Here is a 26,005-nt window from a genome sequence, read left to right on the forward strand (position 1 = left end):
ATGTGACTAGAAAGGCGGGGCTTAAGTTGTTTCAGGAAGGCATGTGCTGTAACTTGTGACGCTATATTGTTTCATGTTTGTAAAACAACACATATATTGCTTTTGATTGAATTTACGTATTATGTTAGACATGGATCCTAGCTGAGCAAAACAGTTTGCATGTTTCGTCTGGAAACCGTGCAAAACTGGCCTGCTTGCTGAAATTGTTCAAGGAGATTTGGCATTATGCCGAATGCATTGGCTTTCTTTCTGATTTTGGCAACATGTTGCATCGGAGAGTCCAAGAAAAGAAATGTCCTTCTGATCATCGGTGAGTGATGTCAAAGTCCTCTCTCTCTCGATTGACCAACTGTAATCAATAAGTGTGTGTAACGCTCTGGGATTCAACCCATATTCATTCAAGAAAGACTGTCCTCTTGTTGCATTCTACAGAGTAATACAATCATCTGGCACCTGGATAATATAATGGAAGTTGTCTTCATTCAATGTAACAGTGGTTTTCAACCTGTGGGTCAGGGTCCCCAGGGGGGGTCCCCACATGATTTTGGGGGGTCCCCCGGGAGGACAGTGAAGTGATAATTTAAGGACTTTTAAGACCTTTTTAATACTTAAAAAAAGAAGGAAAGAAAACAGCCCATTACTGCATCAAAAGTAATCAACAAACTATACTATAAAAACTGGTCAAACATTGGCCAAATTGTCAAATTATATAAGATAGAGGCAAAAACAAAATGTAATGCCTCAACTCCTACAATTCCAAGTGCTTGTCAGGGTGGGGGGTCCCCAGTTCAAATGAAATATGATTATTTTGGGGGATAGTGGCCTGAAAAGGTTGAGAACCGCTGATGTAACACATCACATGCAGACCTTTTTGTAACCTTTGTCACTGTGTGCCCCACCCCCCTCCTCCTCCTCCTACTACAGCCGATGATGCAGGTTTTGAGACAGAGGTGTACAACAACTCTGTGGTCCACACACCTCACCTCCGCTCGTTGGCACAGCGCAGCGTGGTGTTCCAGAACGCTTTCACCTCTGTCAGCAGCTGCTCCCCAAGCCGCTCCACCATCCTCACTGGCCTGCCACAGGTAGGTTAGCACACACAGCAGCATCACTCATTAATAATAACTTGAATTTATACAGCACCTTTCAAAAACCTAAGGACACTTTTACAGTATATTAGCAAAAACAAAAAATAAACAAACTATTTGCCAAAAGCCCGAGTGGACAAGTGTCTCTTCAGTGCGGACTTGAAACTCATTGGAACTCATTCATTCAATGTTCAGTCTGTTCTAACAGGCAGCACACAGCAGTGATGGAAGAAATACTCGCATGTTTTACTTAATATCAATACTGCAATGTACAAGTATTCTAAAATTCCAGTATTCTAAATGTACTTGAGTAAAAGCACAAAAGTATTGGCATCAAAATATACTAAAAGTACCAAAAGTAAAAGTACTCATGGTGCAGAATGTCCCATTTCACAAGTTCAAAATGTATACAAATCTTTTGAAAATAGCAGATCTACAAGCTCAATGCGTGAGCTTGTAGATCGCCTATTTTCAAATGGTAAAAGTAACTAGTAACTAAAGCTGTCAAATAATTGTAGTGGAGTAAAAAGTACAATATTTGCCTCTGAGATGTAGTGGAGTAAAAGTATAGAAAATTGAAGTTAAAATATCTCAAAATTGTTCTAAAGTACAGTGCTTGAGTAAATGTACTATTATAGTATAACACCACTGCCAGTCAGTCCCTCATCCACTCAATCAGTAGATTTCTTTACCCCTTATTTTCTCTTTGGGACACAGTTACAGGCTCTTTATGTGTCCCCAGCATCAGAATGGAATGTACGGACTGCATCAGGGTGTCCACCACTTCAACTCATTTGACGGAGTACAAAGTCTGCCTCTGCTCCTCAGCCAAGCCAACATACATACAGGTAAAGGACCAAGTAACCTACTACTGTTTGTGCTTTTAATGTGCTTTCTCTACACTGTTCCAAAGCAGGTGTGAAAAGAAGACTTTATATGAGTGTAACATGATATACTTTTGTTGCCATTATAATACATTATAGTTTGCATTGTCTCTTTCCACCAACTCTCTACCCCTGTCATTTCTCACCACACAGTCCTGTGTAATAAAATAGCATTTGGCAAATAAACTTTGATAAAAGTTTGTATTTGTTTTAATGTGGCATAGTCCTAATGAGTAATAGCCCCTCAGTTGCTTTTTGAGTTGCAATTGTCACTACTGCTTCCTAATGAGTAGTAGCCCCTCAGTTGCTTTTTGAGTTGCAATTGTCACTACTGCTTCGTATTTGTAGTTTTATGCTGGCAGAATCTGTCTTGTTCTGGTTCATTTATTAATCTTTGGTCATGTTAATGCGTTGCTCTCTCTGCCCTTTGTCTCTCTGACTCCTTCGGTGTATCTCTCTCTGTCTTTTTCTGTCACATACAGGTATAATTGGAAAAAAACATGTTGGTCCAGGACCTGTCTACCCTTTTGACTTTGCCTACACCGAGGAGAACAACTCCGTCCTCCAGGTGGGGCGAAACATCACCCGTATCAAACACTTGGTCCGCAAGTTTTTCCAGACCCACAAAGCGGAAGCTTCGGAGGGAAGGAGAAACGGAAAAGAAAGTGATGAAATAAAAATGCAGGAAAGAGGAGAGGAAGAGAGACCATTCTTCCTATATGTAGCATTCCACGACACCCACCGATGTGGGCATTCCCAGCCCCAGTATGGAGCCTTCTGTGAGAAATTTGGGAATGGTGAAATGGGAATGGGAAGAATTCCTGACTGGACTCCAGAATACTACTCTCCAGAGCAAGTTATGGTCAGTCCCAAAACTGGATTTATCTTACAGATAATTATTTTATTTATGATATTCAAAAGAGGCCCTACCAGTTTTAATATGCGATGTATTCAATCAGAAGATGTTCATTTATCACCCACAGACAAATATTTTTTTACATTTCTTAATTCCACCTGTGGTGCAGTTTTTGGGTTTAAAACGATCATACGCTTATAATAAAAAACGCCAGAATATTAAAATCTTGTCTTTCCGATGATTATTGTTTCTACCATCTCTACTGTGACTAATTGTGTAAATATCAGTCACAGACAGTAATACGTGTTCTTCAGGTCTTGTCTGCTCTGTTCTTGTGTTCTTCAGGTGCCCCATTTTGTACCCGACACACCTGCATCACGAGCTGACCTGGCAGCCCAGTATACCACTGTTAGTCGGCTGGACCAGGGTATGTGATACACACAAACACCCACGCTAAGACTCTCACATTCACCGTGGTACAATTATACCACAGTTAGTTCTGACCCACTCTGGGAACCCATAGTCAATTTTGTTTTTAAAACAGCGCCCTCTGCTGTTTTTTCCCCTTGAATTTATAACTTTGTAACAGGATCTCCCGACAGATTCAGCTGCAGAGCTCAGATTAGTTCTAACCTAACATTTTGATTGGCTGTGAGGCATTCTAATGCACACAGCAGCCAGCTGACCGAAGTAGCGTTGTGAAAATTGTATATTGTTAAATCATTGAACAAAAATTTTATTTTTAAATCAACAGTCTATCCCTCTTACAAACAAGGACCTGGATGTGCTGGAAAGGAATGAAGTTTTCTTTGTGGAATAAATGTTCATAACAAGCTTATCATTAAAACTTCACATCCCATCATAAGGATTTATAATAAATAAAAACTTTGGTATAATCACTGCTATACTGTGAGATATTGGCACTGGTGTGCTATATCGGCGCAGTGACAATATATCGCAGTGTAGCTCAATCTCTCGTGTATTATGATAAGAAACCCTATCACTGCAAAAATGAACAAGTCACAAAATTAAATTGAGCTTGTTTTCCTCCATCTCTCTCACCATGTCTTCACTGGAAGGTATCGGCTTGGTTCTTCAGGAGCTGAAGGATGCTGGTTATGAGAACGACACGTTGGTCATCTACAGCTCGGATAATGGAATCCCTTTTCCTAATGGCAGAACCAACTTGTACCACTCCGGCACAGCAGAGCCTATGCTGGTGTCATCTCCTGAGCACAGGGAGCGCTGGGGAGAAACCAGCCAGGCCTACGTCAGCCTACTGGGTGAGACATGGATACAAGGAGAGAGAGTGGCTGCAGGAAACATATGTGTTGATATTAGAAATAATAACAATATACATTTTATCCTACATTGCAAGTTGCAACCAATGTTAAAAAGTGCTACTGTACAATCAACAAAGGCAAAAACTATTAAATAGAAATATGAATAAAATCACAATAATACAGCAAACATATCTTTATATCCTAGCAGTTGTGCATCCATTCCTCATTTTCCTAAATTTGGTTCACATAAAAAGGGACATAATTATTTTTGTTTTAAACTTAATTATTTTCAATTAACAAGCAATGTTTGCCCTTCACTAGACAAACATTTGGGACTTTGATCATGAATACTAGAAGTGTTACACACTATTAGTAGGTTGTCCAATTTACTTTCAATTGGTAAACCATTTTCTTATAATTATTTGGCAAGTTTCAACAAACATAATCATTAAGACCGTCAGAAATATCATAAAATTAATATGATTAACATACGTTCAATTCAAAGTGGGATGAAATTACCTCTCTGAGAGAGGTAAGGACCAGTTTTATGGTGCGAATACGAGTTTGACAGAACTAATTTAGTAAACGTCTTATTCAACGGTACTAAAGAAGGCAGGTGTGGAAGTGTCTTTTGACCAAAGTAAAACGGGAAGGGAAAGGGTTACTGACAGGAATTTATTTTACTGTTGCTCTCATTGTAAATAAAGGCCAAAAAGGCAGATATAAATGTGTTAGTACCTTGTGAAATTTGTAAAAGTGAGAGTTTTGTGACTGTGACAGTCTTCATGTTAATCAATGACAAGATCAGCTATGATTTATCAAAGCACTAACAGAGCCACAAGGGGGAGACTTCATACTGCTATGTCTGGAGTACATGAATGTCATATGGCAGGAAATGGATAATTAGAAAACAAACTTTCAAAGGTTCAATAATGCCTCTGATTCTTTCCCTTTTTTGCTGTTCTTCATCTCTTCATCAACCTGTTTTCTCCTCCTCAGACATCACCCCAACCATTCTGGACTGGTTCTCTGTTCCCTACCCATCCTACCAGCTCCCTGGGAGCCGCACGGACCCAGTCCATCTCACTGGTCGCTCCTTACTGCCTGCCCTGGTATCTGAGCCCAGCACCTGGCACACTGTCTACGCCAGCCAGTCTCTCCATGAGGTCTGTGGGGCTCACTATAGGCCTTAGACAGGAAGGAGTAGTTTGATCAGTATACTGCATGGTGCTGTATTATACTGCAACGGCAGTTTCACCCTCAACGTCCAAGCTAATTTCTGGTCATATATGCATGTACAGAATGCAATACCAAATGGATAGTGTTGACATTTCTTTCATTTCAATTACAGGTGACCATGTACTACCCAATCCGCTCTGTCCACCAGGGGGCATACCGCCTACTGCACAACATGAACTATCGCATGCCTTTCCCCATCGACCAGGACTTTTATGTGTCACCCACCTTCCAGGACCTGCTGAACCGCACTGTTTTGGGACAGCCAACATACTGGTTCAAAACCCTGGAACAGTACTACTACAGGGACCGCTGGGAGCTCTATGACACCAGGTCTGACCTAAATACACTCTTGCTTTTGACAATTGTTTACAAAGTTATTTCCACTTTAACGCCACTCTGATTTGGAGGGTTGGGTGACATTAACATCGTAAAGCAATATAATATATATAAAGATAGAAACTAGAGAGGCAGCAGAGCGCTTGCATATGCCTATATGTTTGTGTATTTGCAACCCTCTGCATAGCAGAGTGCTAAAAGATAATGGTGGCTTGGAAAATGGAAATTATATCCATTTCACTTGTACTGTCCCAACAAAAAAAAATCTGATCATTTAATCTACAAAAGCTAGTTTAAAAGTTTGTCAACATTATTCAGGAGTTTCTAGAGTTATATGGAGTCCATCAAGAACCTATTGGTTCCTATATGTTATGGTCTCTCTCTGTCCTGTTGTGGTTTACTGTACCGTACTGTACAGTATGACAAGTATGATTCAATTTAAAATAGACAATTTCTAGGTCCACTTCTGTAAAATGTGTAAAAAAAGTGGTGTTGTTGAGCTGTGCATTTCAGTAGCCCAAGCCGTGACCTGACCAGTTCAGTTACTGTCTGCCGTTAAAGATATCCTTCAATGACCCTGGCCATGTTGTTTTCAGTTCAGGGTTGGGTACTGGAATGCATGTCTTACATCTAATCTATGCGTCTGTCTGTTTTGTCTGTCTGTCTGTCTATCCTCTCTTTGTTTGTTTTTTTAGGTTTTTTTAATAAATGTGACATATTGGAGAAACCTATGTGAATTCATCAATCACTAGTAGCCTGTGCATTTTTATAAAAAATATGATTTGTATTAGAAAGGCAAATAATATTTTATCTGTAAATGCACAGAATCCCTGTGTGTCTGCGTGTCCCTCTGCATATCTTGAGAACCGTTCAAATTTGGAATGTACATTGTCAATCACCTGAGGGAGTGATGTGCTTAGTTGAAAGTCAGTCGAATGTGGATGTGTCACTTGGTTGTCCAGAAATATCTATAAATCCACAAATAACTATCTTTCTGTCTCTATCCGTATCCCTTTTTTGCCCATAATATAGAGATCTGTCTTTATTGTCTGTCTGTGTCCTTTTATGCCTGTATATGAAGAGAGGTTTTTCTTTTCGTTTGCAGTCATCTTCAAATAATCACAAATGTATATACACCAATGCAGGGTGGACCCAGAGGAAAGGAGAAACCTGGCATTAGACCCATCCTACAGCAGTGTCCTGGAAAGCCTGAGGCAGGGCCTGCAGAAGTGGCAGTGGGAGACTGGAGACCCCTGGGTCTGTGGACCAGACTATGTCCTGGAAGACAAGCTGGAGCCACGCTGCAGGCCACTCTACAATGGACTCTGATGAGCACTTTAGACTGATACACCGATCTACTATATAGTGTCTATATGATCTGCATTGGAAATGGCTCAGCCATCGTGATCAATGCAGGTCAGTGAACTGATTTATTTTTATTTTTCAGTAGACTGTGGTTTGTGCTGATCTGGAGATTACTATTGTTAGTTTAGTATTGATTTAGATTTGGAAGACAAATGCACAAACATCTGAAATATACTAGAAAATTGCTGGTAAAAATAAGCCCTGGTGTACATTGTATTTATAATATGCTATACGCTTTTATGTTGAACATTTCCAACATGTTAATTATTGTTAATATATTATGTTAACAATATACACTCCTTAGAAAATAGACGAAGGACTGAAAGAAAATGTATTGTGTAATACATTTTTAATAAATCCTTTGCTTTAAAAACAAAACAAATTCATTTCAATGAATAAATAAACTGCATTTCTTCTGTAAAGACCATTCATGAAGGTTGTCTTATATTTTTGTATTAAATAAAAATATCCCAGAGAAATGTTTTATCCTACATTCTTATTCCAAATGTTATATTGTTTTTGTGAGCTGTGTTGAAAGAAATAATTTGGATTCACACTATTCATATGGTGTCTCCATTTCTGATCAGTTACTATCATTATGCTAACTTATACTCTGTGTATAAAGTAGACTTTGACATAAAATTTCATTTTTAAAGCCAACATGCAGAGGATATAGTGACAGACTGTCAGAGAACAAGCTGTCATGCAAGACTCAAGTGGCGCAGTGTGTTAACCACCCACACAAATGTACAGGTTGTGAGTTTAATGTCCCCCAATTGGCCCAAATCTGAGTTTGGGAATATATTTTAGGAGGAGAGCTTGAAAGTTCTTTGAGAACAGTGTCGAGGAATTCTGGAGTGATCAGAATGTTGAGGCAAACAGAGTCTGCTTCTATATAGACGAGGGAACAGGGAAGCCAGGCGGGGAGGGTGATATCTGTCACTACTCATGGGGGCTGGGGCGGCACCTGTCAGCGGGGAATATTGAACAGGAGGTGTAGGATGGAAGCTCTATGTCCTCCAGTTGGGGGCTCCTCTCTGTGCAGCAGTGGGGTACAACAGCAGTGGCGATACAGAATTGTGTGAGGATTACTTATTTTGGCATAAAACTACATTTGGAGAAGAAGGAGTAAAATATTGTCTACCAAACAAAATATAAATAAACAAACACCCTGGACCAGATTGTTGTATCACCATAAGCAAATCCAAACATACTTCAGACCAGTTGCATAATATAACTAGTTCCATTGCTTGAGATCAAAGATGTATAATGGACATTCATGTACTGTATAGATTCAAAACTGTAAGCAGTTTTAGGGCTGGCAATTTTGAAAGGCTTCCATGTCTGCACCTGTTGAGCACTGGGATTGCAAGAGCACACTCTGTGGTCCATTTAGAGTCTAAATGGACCACAGAGTGTGCTCTTGCTCATCCCAGTTTGACATCACTGATTTAGACACAGGAGAACTCAATCTGTGACAGGGTTGTGTTCCTAGATAAAAAAAAGGAGCACAAATGTCAGTTTTCCGGAAATCTCATTTCCGGAGGGAGGGTTTACCAGGCTAAGTTTTCACTGCCACCAACTAGACTTGTGTGCCTTTGCTTGTCATGTGCATCTGGTTATTTTATACTTTTTGAAATGTTTATCACTTTGATAATGCCATATTGTTTATAGTTGCATATTTATGATTAATTCCAATGTTTAACGTATTGTGTTTGAATGTTATCTTTAACTTTGTTCAGAAATAAGTAAAACAATAAAACTCTAAATGTATCTTGTGTTCAAATGCCCTGTCTGGAAAAACCCGTGGAGTTTTATTCCAATCAGATGACATTAACTATAATAAATTGCCAGTCATGAAACTTGTAAAAAGATCAAGCTTTTTTCTTCTTCACATGACACAACACAAGGATTAAATCAGATGTTCAGATCCACTTTTTCTTTCCACTGGCGTCAGAACAGACGCACCAAAGACCCCCCAGCAAACTTAACCAATCAATCGGATTGGTCTTTTTCCTCCTCTCGCGTAATGATGAATCATCACCCACCTGGGGTGGAAGAAGTAGGCCTACTCAGATATTTTACTTAAGTAAAAGTAACAATACCACTCTGTTTCAAGTAAAAGGCCTGTGTTCAAAATGTTACTTGAGTAAAAGTAGTCTACAAAAGAAAAATAACAGCTCACAACGCGTCGTGCATTGTGAGCTTGTAGATCTGCTATTTACAAATATCCTATGTATAAAATTGGGCTAAAGTGGTTAATGTATGTTTTATAATATAATTTATATCTGCAAAGTAATAGTAACTAAAGTTTTTAAATAATTGCAGTGGAGTAAAAAGTACAACATTTGCCTCTGAGATGTAGTGGAGTAAAGTAAAAGAAATGCAAATCGGAAATACTCCAGTAAAGTAAAAACAATACCTCAAAATTGAACTTAAGTACAGTACTTGAGTAAATGTACTACTTAGTTACTTTACACCACTGTCATCCTCGATCGATTTGACGAACGTCGTTGGTCACGATATCGTCGCGCGTCTAGCCTATATAAGCCAGAGCCAGGGAAGCCACATAACGAAAAGCCTCGCACTCCCTTCCGCTGCGTAAAAAAAGGCTCCAAAACAGTGCGCGTCATGGAGAGATCCGTGCGCTTTGCCATGGTGTGCGTCGGCATCTCCCTGCTCGTCTCGGTCCAGCCCATTGAAGCGTGGTACAAACAGGCCACCGGCCCCGCCTACTACTCGGTGGGTCGAGCCTCTGGTCTGCTCTCCGGCATCAGGAGGTCGCCGTACGTCCGAAGGTCCGAATCCGAAGAAACGGCTAGTTTCGACAGTGGAGAGACGACGGCCGGCAACACTGTGCTTCCCGAGGGCAGCAAGCAAATCTCTATCCTTAAAAACATGGTGAGTGCTATTTGAAATATAGATGAAATAACATAGACAATGAAACGATTGGCATTTATTAATTTAAGTGTTTTCTTCCTTTCCTTTTTACCCCGTTTCCTGTGTTTATGACTTATACATTTTATTGCAGTTATTTGCAAGGCACTAAATACGACTGTGTTGTGTTGCAATCATAGGCTATTATTTTCTCAAAAGAGGGAACTTTGAGGCTTAAGTTCCTGACGCAAAGGAACCCCATCCAAAGGCGCTGTCCATTCAGCACCTGTACGATTAACAAATCAAAACTCTTTGTGTAGGCTAAAGAATGATTACAAATTGACATGGAAATTATCTACGGGATACAGTCGGGATATAACATTCTATCTTATTTGTGTCTGTTTACGATTATACATTTTAATGCAGAGACTTTGCAAGGCAGTAAAAAATACGTCTACATTGCAGTGCAGTCATATTATACAGAAATGTGCGCGTTTCATGTTCTCAGAAGATAGTGGACTTAAACTTCCTGACACTAAGTCCACCCAAAGGCGCTGTCCATTCAGCACCACCATTAACGAATCGAAACTCTTGGCATGGGCTGCGAAAATAGCAGATCGACAAGCTCACAAAGCCTTGTGAGCTTGTACTGTAGATCGGCTATTTTTTCTTTCTTTCTCTTTCTTATATTATTTGACAATTTGGCCAATGTTTGACCAGTTTTACAGTATAGTTTGTTGATGACTTTTGATGCAGTAATTTTTATTAAAAAGGTCTTAAAAGTCCTTAAATTGTCACTTAAATTGTGGCAACCCCCCCTGGGGTCCCGACCCACAGGTTCAGAAGCACTGGGCTAGAAAACAAAGATTACAAATTGACATGGAAATAATCTACTATGGACTATAACATTATACCTACTTATGTTCTTAGGCATATACATGTTTATAGTTGTAAACTAGCTACGTTTGATCTAAAAAAAACAAAAAACATGTAGGTCTATTTATTAAAACCAAGAAATAGGCTATACTGTGGAACACTTTCAGAAGCCCTGAACTTGTTATGTCTTTATACAGGCGATATGCTTGAAGGACATCTCTCCGAACCTGAAGAGCTGCGAGCTGCTCCGGGACGGCACGGGTACCTTCCAGTGCCAGGCGGACGTCTTCCTGACCCTGGACTCCCTGGACTGCTTGACCGCATGATCAACCACACACAGCACCCTCTCTCTCCAGCATCATTCACACTCCGTAGTTGCAACGGTGTTGCCTGTCATAATTGTTGTGAAGTAAAAGTATATGCCTCTGAGATGTAGTGGAGTAGAAAATAATTGAAATACTCCAGTAAAGTAAAAGTACCACAACATTGTACTTAAGTAGCCTACAGTACTTGAGTAAATGTACTTAAGTTGCTTTACACCACTGGCTGCTTGTAGAGAGATACGTTATATATAGGCACGCGACACCGACATGCGATGGAAGTCCAGTATTGAACAAAGGATTTGGAAGAGGAGTGACTAACGATGAACTGTGGCAGACTTTGAATGTTATCTCGTTACAAAAAAAGATACTTTTTGCTTTGGCTCCGTATTAAACCGAAGTGTGAGAGATGTTTATTGTTATTCTTTTCAAATAATTTCCGTATCCATATTTCCACCTACCACTTGTACCACCGTTGGCAAATGTATAGATCTATATGTATGAAATGTTGACTGCAGAGTGGATCTTTACCAGAGGTATGGGCTACTTTTATTTTATCTATTAAAAAAAGAACAAGTACAGTTACTCTTGTGTGGTCCAATTTTCTGTATTCTGAGACTGCATAATCCATTGAAAATAGAAACCGGAATGATAAAACAATATGCCCAGCCAGGCACATTCCAGGATTTTCTTTGTCTACCTACAGAATATCATCACATTGTCTATATTTAAAATAATTTCAAAGATGGCTAATAACTGTAGGTTAACATGTCTCTTTATTACATATTTTGGTACAACAGAGAACATAAAGTTTAAGCACAGTACATATGTCAAAGTTACATAATTATATGAAATGTAATTTAAATATAAGAAAGTTAATTCCAAGGCACTTAGGATTTATTTCCCCTCCAGTTTCTCTAGAGGAAGACTTATTTTGTTTTCACTTTAAATATTTGTGATGTTGCCACACTGGAAAGACAGACCCAGAGACAGATTCAATTGACTATCCAGTAGCCTAGAGGGGAGTCTTCATTCTTCAGCTGTAGTAATGCCATTCAATTCCCTAAGATTAAGCACCCTCCCTTTGGCGGACAATACTTGTGTGTATGTCGATACAGAAACAAAGATGATGTTAGGCCACTGAAGAGTACAGTTAAGCTTCATTTCTACCTTGTTGTAGAAAAGTGTTGCCTGCCAAAAATCTGTTATTGTTGGCGAGTGATACCATTGTCTGACAAACTATGAATTAGGCTTATAAGCTTTAGTTCGAGACAAGAAAAGAGAAGCGGAATAAAGTCAAAGTTTGGAGAGTGAGTCACAAACTTAACGACTGCTAAGGTTGGCTGGCCAGGGAGAGTAAAAAACTAACCGGGGAGTGTTCACATCCACATTGCCATCCCATTGGGGGGACAGGATAGATTGTTCTCTGTCACACACACACACACACACACACACACACACACACACACACACACACACACACACACACGTCACACACACACACACACACACACACACACACACACACACACACACACACACACACACACACACACACACAAACATAATGAAATAACACTGCTCAAAATTAAACATGATGTCAGGGTTCATACTCATGACATTTGCATAGCACGGTACAAAAACATAAATAACCAATATAGAAGTGTGATTTCACACACAAAACACAGTAACTTTTACAAAGGTTCAGGACCATGGCTAAAGATTAGCCAAATTGTCTTTCTTTCTAGTAATGTTATGATGCATACAGCTAGCCTGGTTCCAGACCATAGACCCCGCCCACTCTCTGAGTGGGGCTCCTCTGAAGCTCCACGCAGCTTCAGTCTGATAATCAGGCTAGCATACAGCAACACTTAAGGATGAACTGCATCCGCTGACAGAACAGAACTGTGGACAAAACAAAACACTTCTGGTGCTAGATTTCACACAGTGAGATACAGTGTGAAAACCGTCTTCAAAAGCGAAGATAAAAATGTCTGTGTGTGCCTAAGGACCATTGAGTTCATTGTTTTGGTCACTTGTACTTTATGTGCTTCTGCACTTTTAAATTATTAACATTTTCATTTTCACACAAGCAAGGAGCTTCCAGTCATTATCTGGTCGCTAAGGCCTGATTTATACTTTGTTGCGCACCGGTGTCGTGCACCTAAAATAGCAGATGTACAAGCTCACAACGTGCCACAGCGCAACTCACTGTGAACTTGCAGATTGGTTATTTTAGACACACGACACAACGCGCAACCAGGTGTAAATCGGGCATAATAGACAGAATGCCTTTGTATGAGTGTGGGATAAGTTACATGTCTGAATGAAATGACCAGTGTCCTGCCTTTGAAGTCTGCTGCAGCAATTACTACTGTACTTCATATATTTCTATGACCCTGTGGGACTGTAGGCCTGAAAGAAACAGGCCACGCTTAGTGGCTCATCAAAGCAGGGGGCCTACTGTAAGTGTGTAGAAAGAACGCCTCGCAACAGAAGGACCCGCACTCAAGTCCCGTCATGCGCTTGCACTGCTGAAGTGTCCATAGTTCAAACACTGAATCCCTGACCAGGATCCAAACAGCAGCGGTCTTCAGCAGATGCAGATCCTCTGCTTGGACCTTCACACTAAAAGGTGGATAGCAAAATATATATCAATTTCCCTACCAGTCTTCAATACAGTAGCAACAAACCAGGCACTGGCTAATGGAGCAGGAGAGACGGGGTGAAGATAACATCCACTCTTCATAGAAGTCATAGAAGTGACACGGCCTCCAGGTTCTCTTTGATGATGGTGTCCATCACAACCTGAAAGACGATCTGTATGTTGGAGGTGTCTGTTGCTGTGGTGAAGTGGTGGTAGATGAGCTTGTTCGGGATGGTGTTGAGCGAGACGAAGGTGGCTGCTATGAATCGAGCCGCCGTGTCCACGTCACAGTCAGCACCTGGTAAAGTATGGGAGATAAACCTGGTGAAAACCTTCAGCACGTTTCTGCTCCCCCTCCCTTCACTCTCAAAACCCTCCCAAACGTCACGCCCTTTCTGTTCATCAAAGAAGACTAAAATGGCTTTTCTCTACATTATATATCATATCTAGGAGGTCAGGGAAGGTGAATTGGATGCTGGCTCTGCTTGCTGACCCCAATCTCAGTTTGTTGTTTTTCTTTTCATTTTTTTGCATTTATATTGACATTTGTATGAGACATTGGGAGCAAGCACTGAGACCAAACCAAGGAAATAACCCAGTTGAGTGTGGGTATGTGTGAGAGTGCAAGTCATGACTTGTTTGTTATCATTATACAGTATGTAACTAGAACAGTAACGGGCACCGGCCAACTCGGGAATGATGCAAGTTGGAAATGCATGCCCCACCAGCCTGCAATGTTTTATTTATGCACACATTTGTAGAATTCTGTTTCTGTCTGTATTCTTTTTGTGCCCATATATTTGCCAAATCAAGGTTAGGTTGGGGTTGGCATAGCAATCAATCGGCTCTGTGTGAATGTGTGGAGAAGTGCAGTGTGAAGTGTGAAGAGTGCACACTGACTGTGAAAAGTGGACAGTAATCAAATGGCAGGTGTGAGGAATTTGCTGAATCAAGCTTAGGCTGGGGTTGCCATGGCAATCAATTGGCTCATGGCACAGCCAGAGCCTGGAAATTGGACAGGTGTGGGGGAATTTGCCAAATCAAGCTTAGGCTGGGGTTGCCATGGCAATCAATAGGCTCATTTTCTGGCGGTTTTGGACCACCGCCTATCCGACGAGTCGACGGTGGGCGCGTAACTCCCTCTGGTTGTGTGGCGAATTTGAAGGCGGTCGGTGGAACGGTTCTCGAGATACGTGGATTACAGACGTAAGTACATACATACGCATGTACAGAGATTTGGTGCATTTATTGTAAGATAATATTGAGAGTGTGTGTGTGTGTGTGTGTGTGTGTGTGTGTGTGAGCGTGCTCCCGGGTACAGGTTAGCAACAATGGTTGTTCATTCTGATATATTTGGAACTTAGGTTACTTTTTGTAAATAATCAATAATCCAAATTACACTGCACCTTATGGCACAATATTTGACTGTGAATTAACATTTGAGCCTCACAGTTCTGACTGTATTTGCATTTGTATTTGACCATTTAGTCTCACCTTTAAATTGAGGAAGGTATAACCGTAGATGTCGGCCAGAGTGTAAAATCTTCTCTTGAAAAAGGTCAATCTTGTTCATGAATAAAATCTGCAATAAACAAAAATAGCCATATCATAAGTCAAAGGTGGGTCAGTGATACAAATAAATAAATAAACATATAATTACATTTATTTCCTGAATTGAATGAGTATTTCAAGAATGCAGTGTTGCAGTGTAATAAAACAAAAACATTAAACTGATAAATCTATGGAAAATAAGTAACTGTCAAAATGTTTTTTTTTTTACAGATATTTAGATTGTTAAGAAAAGGCTTGTTCATCAGGACAAGCATGTTTGTCCTGATGAAGGTCTAACAACTGAAACGTCAAATTAATAAAGAGCATCTTTTTTGCAAGTTCCAGACAGTGTGCGGGACTATTTTCTTTGATTTGATATCATAGATCCCTTTCTGAACAGATATTTAGATAAAATGGGAATCAATAGTTGTGTTGATGCCGGCATAAGATGGTGATGGGCCAATTATCCAGCTCCACACATCAGTGGACAATCAATCATCCCCCATCCCCAGCAACAGCAGTCAACCTGCATGAGGCTTCATACACCTCTTAACCTTACGTCTTCTGGTCTTATTTCATTTCACTTCATCTGAATTCAATTCATTTCAGTTCAATGTGCCCTACTAGCATGAAAAATTAGAACAAAGTTGCTAAAGTACCTATTCAACTTTGTATCAGAGTCTGCAGTAAATAGACAGTGAAGGACACGGATTTTAGCATTGCATATCGTTTTTTATATTGTATATTCTTTGGTATACAATTTCATTTTTACTGTGTAGCTATGTTGTATATTTGAGTTGCTTTTTGGGGGGCTTGTTTTCTTTATTTTTCAGATTACTTTTCTAATTGTATAGTTTAGCTTGTTTTGAAAATAGGTGAGATTAACTTTATAAATCCCACAGGGGTTTTCAACCTCACCTGCACAATATGCTTTTATTATGTTGTTGTTGGCTATGCTGTTTTGTTGCTATTGTTTATACATTCTTAGTATTGTATTTAACTTTATAGCCGCCTTACACTGATCCCCTATCCTGCAGCGCATATCAGTATTCAATGTTCTTCTCTCTCACTCTCTCTGTCCGTCTCCCTCTGAACTCAAACCTTTGTCTTTGATGCGACCACTGTTACCGGCCAATTAAAATTGTGACAGGTCTGTCTTTCAGCTTCTATTTGATCACAATATAGACCCCCAAAAATAATGAGGGAGGACAGAGACGGAGTAGATTTCATTGAAGAGAATACTGAATGTAGGATCGACTAGGTGTGTAATTACTACTAACCAGTCACAGTGAAGAGTTAATTGAGGTGGAAGTTACAATCTCCTCCCACATAAAAAGAGAGCATCGTTAAACACTTGTTTAATGAGCCTGGTAGCCATATAATACCAATGCCCACACACAACCATGGACGCAAACATGCCTCACGCTTTTTCCATCTCTCACACACATTTCACCAGGTTCCCCCCCAACACACACGCACGCACGCACGCACACACACACACACACACACACACACACACACACACACACACACACACACACACACACACACACACACACACACACACACACACACACACACACACACACACACACACACACACACGGTTTAATCATGGATGACAGAGGATTCCCAGACAAAAGGTTACATCAATGCACCCTGCTTGTGTGCATGTTGTGCACACGTACAGTACATGTATGTTACATGTTTTTTCCAGACACACAATTTTTTTTGTGCAGGTCTGCTTCATTAATTCGTGGCCACTCTGCCCATCGCTAACGGACTTGCTATACTTTGTAGGGTATATATATAGCAGTAATTGTATTTTTTATTTATTTAGCTTGGGCAGATACAGGCTTTATGAATAACATTCAAAGAACCTATCCCTGATCTGCAGCTACTCAGTCAGGGGTATATATAAACTGAATGTTTGATGATTAAATGTCCTTGAGCTTCATGGGATTACAGTCACATACTGAGGAGGTGTTTGTTCAGCCTCTTCTTAAAGGCATGAATACTACTGTACTTGATGTAATGTCTCCAACAACCGCAGGGGGAAGGCTGTTCCATGTTGTTATAGCAGAGTCGAGAAAGCCATTTCCAGGGCGTGGCTTGGTAGTACCCTCCAGGTGATACGACCTGGGATGTGAGTCTGGGGTAGCAGTGCTTTGAGATGGGAGTGTGCATCTTATAAAGTTGCTGCAACTGTTGATGATGATGACTCAGCTTAGTGATGGCAAACTGCTGTTACAGCAGTATGCTGTAACAGCAGTGCTGTAGTGCAAGGTCCTCATCCACCCCAATGATTTTTAAAGCCTTTTTTGGATGATGTCTAGCTGCCTGAGAGTGGTCTGAGAGCCATTCATCCAGGCAGGAGTACTCCATAATACGAATGTATGAAGAGGGAGAATAATAATGGGCCGAAAATCGATCCCTGACCCTGAGGTACAGATGCGTTGCTGGGACGTGGTAATGAAGACTGACCAGAAAGCACAACTTTGATGGATCTTCCTTGAAGGTAGTTCTGTAGCCAGACATGTAATCTTCCAGTTACAGTACGCCCTTTGAAGAGAGCTTTGCACAAAGGCCATTGTGCCAGACCTGGTCGAATGCGACCTTAATGTCCAGTGCGACAGTGTACGACAGTGTACACGTTGTTCCACGTCTGGGACAAAACTGTAAGGAGGTCGGCACAACCAATCTCCCCCCCCCCACTAACTGGTTAAGCCACCAGACCCCCCTGATTGCTTTTTTAACAATTTGACAAACTATACAGGTGTGACAGCGATGATATATGGAAACAAAGGACCAGAGAGCACACACATTGAGGGCTACACACACTCACTCACTCACTCACTCACACACACAATATTTTCAAATTATATAATATTATATTCCTCTGTGAACGACGAAACTCATAAAACAGTCATGAACTGTAATATCCAGCAATATTTACATCACAGTGTGCAGACTTTATTTTTTAACAGATGGCTTACCATGGAGGTACTCCTGAAGAAGACATTATTGCATATGGAGGAGAAGAGCTTTAGACTCTCCTGCAGACGATTCTACAAAGGAAAGGCAATGACATCATCATCATCATCATCATCCTTCAGAAAGCTTCAGAAATGTGGAACACGCCGCAAGAGTTCAAAGTGGTGAGAGAGCATTCTACCGTCTTTAAAGTCAGGTCCAGAGACAGGCTGATTGCTGGTGGCTGCACTACTAAGCATGCTCGGATTGAAATAGAGGTGTAAAATGAAAGGAGTGTATGGGATGATGCCTTACCATGGAGGGGTCTTCCATCAGGGTCATGTCATACCCGCTGAGGGAGACCACGAACAGCACTGCCCTAACGTCCTCAAAACAACCAATCCACTTCCTTCGCTCAGTCCGCTGGCCTCCAACATCGTACATCCTACAGGAGGGACAGAAATATGGGCAATTCAAGTATCAATACCATATCAGTCCAAACTTAGTTAAAAAAACTGAAACACAATATTGCAATACACAAAACATACAGACACCTATCACTGTACATACTGTACATTAGGCTGCACTAGCCCTCCTGCTTTCGTGCCTATAGGGGCGGGTTTAACATCTCCGGCGAGAGAATGCGTGTAATCCCATTGGTTCACCGATCTGTCCGTCAGCCCCCGCCCCGTCAACACAACATTACGAGCGACGCCCACTGCCCTCTGGTTGGTTGGGGAAATGAAACACTTCCTATACCGGGTACACCGACGCGCTGGTCCAGGCTTTGATTTTTTAGCTAAACTAAACAATAAAAGCCTGGAGATCGAGGCTAACTGTACATTAAATGAGCAAATGGAAAGTGAAGGAAATGACTGTGGAAATAACATCAAGTTCACAGTGTGTGGAACAGAGGCCGACTTCAAATTGGTTTGATTTAGCTTCTGCATGTCCAAAACAAAGAGTCTGAGCACAAGAGGAGGCCAGTGTGTGATCACAAGTAGGAGAGAGATTGACAGGTGTCGGGAGACGTAAGGGAGGCAGAACAGTGAGAAAAAACAACAGCAAAACACACACACGCATAGATAGGAATAAAAGCAGGAAGAGATGGAACCTTTAGCTGTTTAAACCCATTTCATCTCCCCAAGGGTCTGGCAAAAATCTGTGCACATTAAAATCTCTTAATCTAAATGGCCTTATGTCCCCTCACTCAATTTCCTCTTGTTTCAATCTCCCCTCTTCACAACCCCTCCACTCTTCCCCTCTCACTGCTTACCCTCTGCCCAAATAAATTCACCCTCTTCTCCAATATTGTTTGATTATCCAAATGGTTTCATTTTCATAATGGGGGGAAAGAGGGAGCCTCAATTGTTTGAGGGGAAATACAGAGGGGTCAGGCAAATTGGAGAGTTAATGGCTTGAATAAATTCAGAATCCTCGTTTAATTGTTGATTAGTAGGCTGAGGATCAAGATGATGAGGAATTACGTTGCACGTTTAGACCACGGTTTCTCAAAATGGGTAGCACCGTCATGGAACCCTAGGGTGCCGCGGAATACCAATTATAATTAGAAGTATTCCTTGCGCCATTTCTCAGGGGAAAATTCACAGACACGCACACACACACAACTACTGGTAATAAAAATCTTTGATTAAAAGTCTTTCCAATACATGGTGTCAGTGGATGGCACCTAGTGATGTCTCAGACCCACATATTCAATAGGATTTTACAGCGTCCCCATTTCATCTTCCCCCGCACACGCACACACGCTAAAATGTTGAGTGTTCATTTATCTGAGGGCTGAGGATTTGAATGACAATCAAATGAGTTGCAGCCTAATAAATTAGTTTAGTTGGCTAATATTAGGCTAACCTGCTGGCTAAGTAGATTGACTACCAGTTACAGTAATTTAGCCTGTGGGAGCAGATACAATATAGACATGGCTTTGTTTTTTTTAGGGCTGCTAGCTGTGGTTTGTGAACATCTTGTCCGTCCTTGTCCCTTTTATGCCTATATATGGAGATCCCTGATGTCATCAGTATAGTAAAAAGACATTCTTTAAAGTCAATAAATGCATGTTTCCAAAGTCAACTAATCATGTTAAATAATCATGTTGTCAACGTTGACCAAAATAACCATGATCTGTCATAATCGAGCAGCCGTAAGCTACAGTCTATTTATTTCTGTAACACCTCAACAAATCAATTTGCCATAGCTATGGAATCAACTCCTACATTATTTGTCTATCCCTCCGACTGTTTTAAATGAATCTTGCCAACACTAAAGGCAAGACGGAAATATTAGAAGATTGAAACTATTAAGTATTACTGGCTTTAACTGGCTGCATTTGGTTAACTAATGCAGGTGTAAATTCAGTTTTTCAGAGGATAGTTTGTTTGTTGTATTGAAATAGAATATCAAAGGGAATATTGTATGATTTTTGAACGTTTCAAACGACAAAGATGTTTTCACTCAAAGAGTGTGTGTGTGTGTGTGTGTGTGTGTGTGTGTGTGTGTGTGTGTGTGTGTGTGTGTGTGTGTGTGTGTGTGTGTGTGTTTTTTTTTTTTTTGTGATCAAGTTTTTATTTTATTTTTTTGTTCACATGCTGGAAGCATGTCCTGCACAGTACAACTGTGCAGCTGGTTCCAATATACATTTGAACTGCCCAACAAGGGGTTCTTATTTGTCCCTCCAGTTAAGAATTTCCCCTAGTCCCCACCCCCACCCTACCTGGCCCACAGGTTGAACAGACATAGACAGGGCAGATGCATTAATATATAAAATAAATACAGCAAAAAAAAAAAAAAAAAAACGAGAAAAATAACATAAGCAAAGCAAATACAGATGCAAGACTGCATAAAAAGGGAAAAATAAAGGAAAAAGATAATAATCAGTAGTTATGTATGATGTTAATAACATGATTTAAGTTTCTCCAGTGCTATGGCTAAGGTAACAAGCATGTTTTCTTTTGCCCCATTGGTTCGAGCTATAGAGAGTTCCAGGGAGATCATGTCCATTAGTGCGAGGATCCATTGTGAAGCTTCTATTTTAGGACCAGCAGCTTTTTCGCAGCTGTCAGCCCCAAGAGTAGAAGTCTTCTTTGTGGCATTGTCAACCCGATCGCTGAATCATCATTCAACATTAAAATATTAGGTAAGAGGGGGATAGGAATTCCCATTACCTCAGATAATACTTGTGAAACTCTGAACCAAAAATAATTCACATCTGGGCACTCCCACATCATGTGCATATATGTTCCTAATTTGTTGTTGTTACATAGTATGCAAATGGGTGTTGTACAGAGCTGGAGTTGAAGTTGTGTGTGTGTGTGTGTGTTTTTGTGTGTGTGTGTGTGTGTGTGTGTGCACGCGTGCGCTTATGCATGCATGCCTGCACGTTCATTTCTGTGTGTGTGTGTGTGTGTGTGTGTGTGTGTGTGTGTGTGTGTGTGTGTGTGTGTGTGTGTGTGTGTGTGTGTGTGTGTGTGTGTGTGTGTGTCAGCAGGTTTGGATAGATAAAAGGGCATCTATTTTGTAGGACAAAGCACAATGCTATAAATATAAATATATTTTTCATAATAAGGTCAACCTGTATTAGGATATGGGCAGCCCAAAGCACACATTTGGGCTAAATGTAAAAAGATAGCAAAAAAAAAATATATATATATATAATAACTTATAAAGTTAAAAAATCTATGGAGGCCGCAGGTAACCACTTCGTAACCACCTGCTGTGTGTAAACACCTACTGTGAGACACCCACATAATGTCATCTCACCCCTGCGCACTAGTGCTGCACACAAGATGGCGAGAGAGAATCAAGGACCTTGCAGGATATTTTTTGTCAACTAAAAGACAAAGTGAAGTCATTGATTCCATTTTCTATTGTCGTTCACGAGAGCAACTACATGATCAAAATGGTAATTATTTATTACCATTTCAAGAAAAACTTATATCATATACACACAGACAAAATGAAAGCCATCTACTTATTGAAATCCCTATAATATCTGTTTTGCTGTTGAATTGGTCTTAATCAACTCATGCTAAGCTCACCATTAACCCCAAGGACACAGGATGCATCTCTAGGCTGCACATGCGTGCAGCCTAGAGATGCATCCTGTGCACACACGCACCTGGGGCAAGGCCCTTGTTTACCAATTACACAAAAGCAATTTATGTGCTTAATTCAAGAGGGAATAAGAGCCAATGAATAAGCAAGCAAGTGAGGAGGCTAGGTTCCTTGGAGAACCATCTGGGACCTTACACCTCAGACCTGACCGCATCACTTTGCAATGGCTTCACTGCTTATGACACAAAGTTCCAAAACCTGTAGAAAATCCTGTCCGATTTTTATTCCACAGGGATCTTAACTGTAATTTGCCTGAATGATGTTACCAACAAGAGCAGGGTATGTCTGCAGAAGATAACAGAGAGTTACGATCAAAGCTTTGCTGTGAAATGTTTCCTGGTCTGCTGTAAACCTGTCCGCACCAACATCTCTTTAGTGTGCCCTTGAACTTTGACCTATTTACTCAAATTGAATCATCACTTTGGGATAGCATAAGATCATTCCTACCAATTTTCATGAAAATCCACCCATTTGTTCAAAATGTTGACCTTGATCTTCAAATGTGTGATCTTGACCTTACTTTTTCAATGAGAAAGTGAATTATCCATTTGAGGCACACTATCATCTGCCCATCCATACTTGGTTTATTTTGATAACATTGAGAGACCAAACACACCCACACACCGTCAGGCCCGATTACCCTGCCATGCATTTCTGCAGGCAGGATACAAAATAAGGAACTACACGCATGTAAGAAAAGAAATGGATATGATACCAATATCCACCAACTGTGGCCATTAGTTGACAAAGTACTTCTCTCTACAGTGTTTATATGGTGAAGAGAGACCTCATGAGCTCAACCAGAGGTAACAGGGCTTGTATTAATAATAAGAAAAGCAATTTAGAGATGGCACAAGGAGGGACAGAGTTATGAGAAAGTAATCAGATTTTCAAGATAAGAAAGACACTCTAGTGGGTTGGAACGATAAATGATAAATGGTTGTTTGGCATTGGCATGCTAAAACATGCACAGGCTCACACAAGCACAGGTGCACACATAGGGCTGTCACGATTATGTCATTGAACATTATGAATAAAGGAAATAGCCAATCTACACATTTTGAGCTTGTAGATCTACCATTTCCACTAACTTTGAATATGTTTGAAAATATATGAACCTTTTTCAAACATGGAAATGATTATGACGATTGAGCAAAAAATTATTGCGGTTATCTCAAATAATTGCGATTACGGTATGTAATAATTATGAGAGGCCTATGCACTAGGGCATTCACAGAATAGTCGAATATTCGAATATTCGAATATCAAACCGACTATTCGACTATCAAACCACTATTCGACTATTCGAAAAAAAAAAAAAAAAAAGCATTTTTTTTTTTTTTTAATGATTTTTTTTTTTTAGTGGCTTTTCTAGAGCTGACACGTAGCTGTGAGCTCTGGTGTGACGTCAACTCGCATTCCTTGAGTCGAGTCATCAATGCAATTGAAAAAAAAAAATAATAATAATTTTTTAATTTTTTATAATCAAACCGAATAATCGACTATTCGAATACTTTTGGGTCGAATAATTCGAATACCATAAATCACTATTCGTTAATGCCCTACTATGCACACATACAGAGACATATGCTACTATGCAATCAAACCAGATTGGGGAAAATCATCCACAATCCTTCACTGCACTTTTATGAGCAGAAGGTTGACCTTTTTGCCTTCCAATGCAACAAGCACCACAAACTCCATCCACTACAAACTCAATAAGCATTCACAGGCCTGAAGCCAACCTGGAATATAGAATCTGAATTTTGGGTTGTGACATACTATGTCTGTTGCTTCCAAATATACAAATGCAATGTTTCATTCTCTTGAACTGTAACGGCTTGTACAAAGTTGTAAAACGTTGAAGGAGGACCAAAGCATCTTTACATTTTAAAGTGAATATGAATCAAAGAATTACTCTTCAGGCTACATTAATTCACACAAAGCCATCTCTCCTATGCCTCTCCTACTTTCTTCAATAAATAACATATATAACGCAAGTCAACTGCCCACTGCCCACTGTCCTATGGGTAATAAGATAATAACGATACGTCACTTCTGCAAAAACAAAAGCACTAATGGGCCATCAACATACATTTTTCTCTCATCTACCCTTTGGTTGTCCCTGAGTGACCTTTCTGTGTATCCGTTTTATTAATTTTTAACATTACCCACTTTTCCTCTGTGCGCTTTCACTCAGACTTTATAGTCCATTCAAGTTTTCTTTATCTTTAAAGGAAACTCTATTGCACTTTAATGTACATGTGTTACATAAATACAGTTTTGACTAAAGCTGACTTTAAAACTTTGTTCTACGTGTCCGTCCGGATGGGCTGTGTCACAGTCAAGTTCCTAGATATCTACCGCCCTGTCATTACCATCAGTGGCTTCAGGAAATCACATTAGCTTTTGAAGGAGGAGGATAACGAAGCTGTAATTATGTGACACTGACAAAGATTATAGTGTCCCAGAGCTCAGATATCTGCCCTGTCACTGATAAGACTGATCAATTGATACTTCTATGGACTGTGTGCGTGCGTGCGTGTGTGAGAGAGACAGCTGGTCTGTATAAAGTCAACATTCTGAATGTGTGTGTGTGTGTGTGTGTGTGTGTGTGTGTGTGTGTGTGTGTGTGTGTGTGTGTGTGTGTGTGTGTGTGTGTGTGTGTGTGTGTGTGTGTGTGTGTATGCGCGCATGGGCATGTGGGCATGGTCAGTAGGTGAGTGTAAAACCAGCAGATATTGAGTGAAGCTTCACATTTTAGACGTATGTTGTGGCTGTAAGGGGAGATAAGAATGTCAAAAGCTGTAGAGATGAAGGGAAGTCATTTGGTTTGGTGCCTGGCTGCCATCATGCTCTTGAGAAGCGCCCACTGCTAAATCTAAGCACGCGTCATATCGTTGCCGTCGGGCAGAAACCTTGTATCTCCATATTTTAACTTTTTATGTATATAAATAAATGAATGCCCTACTTATTGTGTCACAGTGTCACACAAAAGTTCGCTAAAAAAAAAAAACACGATTAAGTGATAATGAAAGTTGTTAAGTGTGTCTGTGGGTTTTATAAATATTGAACCAATGAAAAGTATTAACAAGAGCTTGAGACTAAATAATAACTATTAGATCCATTGGAACACAGGTTCTTTTTTCTATTTCCTGAAAAGTAACTGTTTTGGACATACAAAGTTTCCACCCAAAAGCCATGATATATTCACAGGTGTTTTTTCTTTTCTTTTTGATGGGCTTGAACTTTTGATGATTAAAACAAACGTATGTATGGCCTCATATGAAATATTAAAGGTTTTGTTTTGTTTATTAACCAAATGAACCATAGTATTATAGCATCCCTATTCTGGGGCAAAAAAGCAGACCTACAAGCTCACAAATAAAATAGCAGATTTACAAGCTCCCAAGGCATCGCGTTCGGCGAAGAGAGTGAGAGAGTGAAAGAGAGTGAAAAAAGGAGAAGACGCATTGCTATGTGACACATTGTGAGCTTGCAGATCAGATTTTTTTGCGACAAAATGTAAAAGCATGAGCCACATTAACTTTGTGGAAGATCTCTACCAGCCAGAGCTTA

General features: G+C 40.2%; 3 protein-coding genes across 4 annotated transcripts in view; 2 read left to right on the forward strand and 1 right to left on the reverse strand.

Annotated features, from left to right (window-relative positions):
• The first annotated feature begins 34 nt into the window (after positions 1-34).
• sgsh (N-sulfoglucosamine sulfohydrolase (sulfamidase)) lies at positions 35-7,511 on the forward strand. The gene is made up of 9 exons (XM_080452295.1): positions 35-310; positions 925-1,085; positions 1,831-1,936; positions 2,455-2,834; positions 3,174-3,255; positions 3,908-4,111; positions 5,111-5,277; positions 5,463-5,680; positions 6,832-7,511. Exons 1-9 carry the CDS (start codon positions 226-228, stop codon positions 7,013-7,015), a joined length of 1,587 nt encoding a protein of 528 aa, XP_080308421.1. The 5' UTR covers positions 35-225; the 3' UTR covers positions 7,016-7,511.
• Positions 7,512-9,682: 2,171 nt separating this feature from the next.
• Positions 9,683-11,130, forward strand: npb (neuropeptide B; the record flags this gene model as incomplete). The annotated part of the gene is made up of 2 exons (XM_080454806.1): positions 9,683-9,952; positions 11,002-11,130. The coding sequence occupies 2 exons, from the start codon at positions 9,683-9,685 to the stop codon at positions 11,128-11,130; spliced, it is 399 nt and encodes a 132-aa protein (XP_080310932.1).
• A 1,450-nt stretch (positions 11,131-12,580) lies between these two features.
• Positions 12,581-26,005, reverse strand: part of gnav1 (guanine nucleotide binding protein (G protein) alpha v1) — a 35,256-nt gene continuing 21,831 nt past the window's right edge. The window contains exons 6-9 of one of the 2 annotated variants that reach the window (XM_080414181.1): positions 18,611-18,740; positions 18,319-18,390; positions 15,266-15,353; positions 12,582-14,069 (exon numbers count right to left, since the gene is read on the reverse strand). In XM_080414181.1, coding sequence (XP_080270307.1) covers positions 13,879-14,069; positions 15,266-15,353; positions 18,319-18,390; positions 18,611-18,740 — 481 coding nt within the window. In that variant the 3' untranslated portion in view covers positions 12,582-13,878. Of the gene's footprint in view, positions 14,070-15,265; positions 15,354-18,318; positions 18,391-18,610; positions 18,741-26,005 lie in introns of both variants that reach the window. The other variant, XM_080414182.1, reaches the window with a different exon arrangement.

Source organism: Gymnoscopelus braueri (assembly GCF_963280865.1).
Source record: "Gymnoscopelus braueri genome assembly, chromosome: 2".
Classification (NCBI taxonomy): Eukaryota; Metazoa; Chordata; class Actinopteri; order Myctophiformes; family Myctophidae; genus Gymnoscopelus; species Gymnoscopelus braueri.